Source organism: Halyomorpha halys, unplaced genomic scaffold, assembly GCF_000696795.3.
Source record: "Halyomorpha halys isolate HHAL.00 unplaced genomic scaffold, Hhal_1.1 Scaffold493.1, whole genome shotgun sequence".
Classification (NCBI taxonomy): domain Eukaryota; kingdom Metazoa; phylum Arthropoda; class Insecta; order Hemiptera; family Pentatomidae; genus Halyomorpha; species Halyomorpha halys.
In genome coordinates, this window is record NW_027111379.1 from 552,320 (window position 1) to 558,289 (window position 5,970).

Genomic DNA, 5,970 nt, shown 5'->3' on the forward strand with positions numbered 1-5,970 from the left:
ACTTATATCTATGTATATTATCATTTCATATCTACTTATATTCAATATTTTCTTATATTTCTTAATATTATATTACTTTAACATATATCTATTTCACTTTCAAATGAAACTGTCATTTGTTAACCGACAAAGTCTCTCACTCTCCTGTCCTGCCGATACCTTGTATCTAACGTAAGCCATTCTTTGGCTTTCCTCTATTCAGAAAGGTGGGTGTCCTATTTTGCTCTTCATTTTCCTTTTTACTTGACCTTTATTTTTTCTCATTTCCTTTATTTTTCCATAGTTATTGTATGTGCATTTCTTTATATTTTTCTTTTATCTACTTTTTATTTTTTTATTATTCCTCCTATTCATTATATTCTAATAGTTTTTTTTTAATTTCTTGTTTATTTAGAATTTTCACTTTATATCTTATTTTTATATTCTTTAATTTACTTTGTTCATTTTTACCCACATCTTCGTTTACTTTTATTTTATGTTATCTTATTCTCTTACTCTACTACATAATTTTAGTTCTTTGTATCTTTTTTTAGACCTGAAAAAGCCCTACAAAGTGGAGCAAAACGTAATTAATAGTTTTTTACCATCTTAGTAATTTTTTATCACACCCAGAACAACTTTCTTCTATTAATCACAAGTGGTCAATGAACAATCTTCCAATATATATCTTTTAATTTCAAATTTTTAGGGAAAAATAAAAGTAGTAGCAAATAATAATTTTAACAGTTTAACATACTGAACATATTTTTTAAATTAAATTATCTTAATAAAAATTCATGGTTCTGGTTGTTTGTTGGGATTATGTTTTTTAATGATTTCATTAATATTACTGCAATGCAAACTCATAATCCTGCATAATACGTTCAAACTTCAATAAAAGTCTAATATTTGAAATGATAAGTGTGAGGAAAAGACTAAATATGAATGCCATGATTTGGAATAACTTCTATAAAAATAGTTTAAGAAAATTATTAACATACTTGACTTACCAACAAAAAACTAGAATAGGTTTAATATGGAAACAGTAATATAGTCAATTTTTCATTTGATAGAATGATATATCTTCAATAAGATTCAAGTAGGTACAATTTATTGGAATAATGGAACATAATAAATTTAAAAAATTGTTTTTGGTTGTATTTTTAAGCAATTTTCAAAACATCAGCAAATGAATAAAGTTTTGCAATTAACTAAACTTCTCATAGCCATTAAGGATTTTAACTCTACAATGGGCAGTGGCCCCTGTAGTTTGTTCCAAACATCAAATAGTGAGAACGGTACATTTACATGCTCCTAGATGGCAGATTGTACAAAAAAATATGTTTAGTCACTTAGAATCGTTTAAGCTTTAACAGAAAATATGGTTTTTAGTATGAAATTTGTTCCTCAGTATTATTAATTCAGATAATGCAATTTTTATATTATTTTACATTCTCACTAAGACAATATGAGTGACTATGTGAATAAATGAATAGGATTTCCCAAAAAGAATACTTTTTTTTAGCTAAACATATACATACTGTTATAATTTAATACAATCTCTATAATAACTTGAATTAAATTATATAAAATATTATTATATTATTATAATATAAAGAATATTTAGCATTACATATTTCAAGTTTCATTCCTATTTGCTAGGACTAATATCCATTATATCAACACAAAATATTTTCATCCTTCATAGGAGATTAGGGGGACAATAAAGGTATTCATGATGTTATGTTAAATGTAAAATTTTTTACTATGTTAAATTTTATAAGTATAGGATTGTGAGCAGCCCTATTTAAAGTCATGTTAAATGTTAAATGTATAAGAGGTCCTAGCGGATTTTCTGAGCAGCTTGTTTTATAACCTTCCCTTCCAAAATTTCATGTCATTGTTTACTTCTGTTTCGATTCACTATTATTATTGTCATCCATTGCTTTATTAGTTATAAAAACATCCAAAACAATACTAACACAATCAAAACAAAAACTACGAGCAAGTAACCTAATACAACAACAAATAAAATGGAGACAAGCTCAGCTGGACTGTTGCATGACGTCATTCTCCATTTAACAGACCTAGTAACAGACTCTCAACCATGTTATATGTTATATCGTTTTAACATGGCAAAGGAAGGAATTATTTCTCCATTTAACATTAGTTTTTCCACTTAACACGCTTCAACATGTTAAACTAAAGATCATGAATACCCCTAATAGTTAGGGGTTAAATAAATTATAGCAGCTCATTGATTTGTTATTTCAAGAGAGTTTGTATCAAACGAACAATTCCACACTGACTGGGAGCAATGACAAAATATGTTTATTATTTAATTACTTACGCTTCGACAAGTGCTCCAGGATAAGGATCTGACTTCTGATAAAGTGTAGACAATTTTACAGCAAGAATAATTGCTGGGATAAATAACAGAGTAACACAGCCAACACTAAGCCAGAATCCATTCTAAAAATTAAAATTTCTGACTGAGAACACAGTGAATACAGATAAAATTAGTTTAAATAAATAATTTAAACATAAAAAAAATAAATAAATAAAATACTAAAATTGTATCAAAACTCACAAATGGATCAATAATATTATTACAGGTAGCAATCACAGTAGCATTGTAAACGAGTGAAATGGGCCAACACTTTCCAACATTAGCCTGTGCTTCTTTTTCCAATCGAGACAAGTAGCTCTGAATATGAAGACCGAATTCTCTACCAAATTCTTCAGCTAACTGTAAGGGATATTATTTAGCAAATTTAAAAATCATCAAAACAAATAATTACTTCTCAAAGTATATACAAAAAATAAAAGATTTTTAAGAAATAGAACACTATAAATAACTAGTAATTAATGCATGAATGTTGATGGTTTATAATGATTATTTTTTATCAAGTATCAGTCAACAAAATAAAGACAACTGGCTATAATAATAAATAAAGGGAGTAGTAATAATAAATCAGCAAACTTAATACAATTAATTATAATAAATGAAACAAATATGAGTTTGTTTCGTCGAGTGATTTCTTTTTATTTTATTCTCTATCAGAAAGGAAACTAATGTAATTAATTCATAAGGCTCATTAAAACATTTGTCACATTTTGACCAACAGTAGCTAAAGGGGTCACCTATTCCCGATTTGAAACACACCATTGTCATTGAAATTACTAATGAGAATATGTCATTAGTGTCAATTTGGGGAATATCAATTGAAATAAACTCACAATGATGAGTGGATTTCTTCAAAATTAAATAATTCTCAGTAAAAAAGCTTTTATTTGTTTTGTATTTGTAATTGGAAAATAGTACTCTAATGTGGTCATTATTAAGCACTCAATAGACTAATGTTTAATTTTTTGTTTATAGAAAATATAGCTAGTCCAGCCATGATATGAACTAGAATAATTTTGCTCTACTAACTTGGATGTCACTACCTAATTTTTTTTTATTTATAAAAACTAATATGCTTTATTAAATAAATCAAATTATATCCTTATATAGTCTCAACACTTTTTATTACATCAATAGTCCAATGTTTCCGCCATCCTCAAGGACAATCTTAGGGCTAATATCCAAAAATAACAATAAAAATTCTTCTTTTAATCCATTGAAAGCTGTTTTGAACCATGTCATGTTGGGTCAATTCAATATTACTTTAAATATAATTTTTTCAATTTCTTGAGACTGGTAATTATTTCTTAAATAAACCGTCTTTTTTTCAGGCGCCTCAGAGAATTGTCAGGAATGGAAGAGGAAGCAAGGTAAGAAATTAGTGGGTTTGAGTGGTTAGGGAGTTTATAATGGAAGGATTGATGTCTGGTTCTGGCTAGATCGGTTATATACAGAATATCAAGGTCTTAATAGACAAAGTAAAGAGCATTGAGGATTTTGGATTGTAAGGATTGGATATAAGAGGAATTCGAAGGTTTTGCAAAGTTGAAGCTCAACTAAATATGTCCAGACAGGCCTTATTATAAATCAGACTTTTTGCCATGGATTGGAAGTTTAGACTGTTTGTTTAGTAAGTGCTGTAATAGTCGGAATCGATGTGCAGTTTCCTGTCTTTTCAGTCTTGTGAAATCAACTTTAAATACAAAATGTACACAGTGAAAGATCAGTATGAAAATCGGCTGTTTTACAAGTGTAAACTAACTATGTGGATTGATGATCTAGTAATTGATTTTGGTTAAAGTTTGTTATTTTAGAATTTTCAACTTTTCTTTGTTTAATATTTTATTCAATTATATATGTAGGCATGCAAATATTGTGGTATCATAAAAAACTTGAGTTGATATTTAAATAAATAATACTAAATTTCCAACATACCGTTTTGACAATGGCTGGTCCTTGGGAATTCAGGGTAGTTTGGGCTTGCCTAAGATCTAACAACAGATATTCAACAGCTTTGCTGAGAGATGAATGGTTAAATCTTAAATGGCTAGCGAGTGCAGTAGCATTATCATGAAGATCTTTTGACAGTTTCACCATCAAACCTACCTGACGTTCCTGGTGTAACTCCAAGTACATAGCTTGTGTTTCTAATTGGTGCTTCACCTGTATACATAATAAAATATTACTAAATAAAAAAGAATAAGAGAACAAATAGAAATAATTAGTGCTAATATAGTTCAATAGCTCAACTTAATAAGATCCACAAGATATTATCAATCTAACACGAAAATGCATTAAGCTCTATTTTTAACATACATTACTAACTTTTACCAAAAGTCATAAGCAAACTTTAAGATATCAACATTACTTACATTTTGTTGGCTTGGAGGTAGTCTCATAGCAGTTTGATTCAAAGCCGCAGCTAGTTGCAGCAAGTCAATAGATGTGATTTTGTCATTAAGCTAAAAATAAAAAAATGCTTATATATATATATATATATATACATACCTATATAGTCAAAACAAAACTGGATTAAATAGAAAATAATAAAATAAAAGATTAAATAGTAACTACTAGAAATGGATCATTTCAAAAGATCTATTTTGCCCGAGGAATTGAAAATAATATAGCCATTGATAATAGAATTGGTAGCTAAAGTATCGCAGCACCAATTATTGTAAAACCCGGGTGAACACACCTTACTGATCTAAGTAATGAGTGAAGTTAGTTTCAAACAAAGTAGGGATCCCAAATCAAATAAGACTAGTACAGATATTTTAAATTTGGCTGTACCTAGAAATAAGTGTAAATTAATATCTGTCAATGGATTCTTATGTAAAAAAAAAAGTTTACCACACCCAGGGTGGTCCATATTCATAATGTGGCAGATATTTTAAAATTATAATTACAGAGATAAAATATAAATGGAATAATAATAAATATCACTAGGAAGCATCAAACCATAAAATATATTAAACTAAAAACCTTTTAAAACACAATAAGTCCCACAGAACATCAATGCTTTATTTAGCCATGCTGCCCAATTATATTAGGTCGCTACAATACACAGCATACCAATCAATCTATGATCGGACATATATACAATACAAATATTCATGAAATATAACAATAATTTTTTTTTTCCCCTTCCTTTTTCCTTTACAATCAATACTCGTCTACAAATATAAATACTATAAATACTAAATAGAAATATTTTATTTATTTTCTTCTTTATCAATTTAACAATTTCATTACATTTAACGATTTTATCTTCCTATCTCACTCTCTGAACTCCCCTTTCCAATGATCCACTATTCACATTCAATCTGTTAAACAAATTTATCATCAGACAGTAATGTTAAGTCAAACCAAAGACATAATAGTCATGGAAGTAGATCAGCTTAGACAAAGAAACACATAAATTTAAAAAAAATAAATATATAGATTTAGGAAAAAACAAAACAAAAAGTTAGTTAAAAGAAATACTTCAATGAATGATAAGTTAAAAGAAATAATTTAATTAATAAATAAGTTAAGGGAATGCAAAAATTAAAACACAAATGGACAGGTCTAAAAATTAAATA

General features: G+C 27.8%; 1 protein-coding gene across 1 annotated transcript in view; it reads right to left on the reverse strand.

The window, feature by feature from the left end:
• Positions 1-5,970, reverse strand: part of LOC106683531 (prominin-like protein) — a gene marked incomplete at its 5' end in the record, with an annotated part of 44,049 nt that overhangs the window by 8,017 nt on the left and 30,062 nt on the right. Inside the window, 4 exon segments of the mRNA XM_014425055.3 lie at positions 2,330-2,451; positions 2,570-2,728; positions 4,322-4,549; positions 4,759-4,848. Coding sequence (XP_014280541.1) covers positions 2,330-2,451; positions 2,570-2,728; positions 4,322-4,549; positions 4,759-4,848 — 599 coding nt within the window.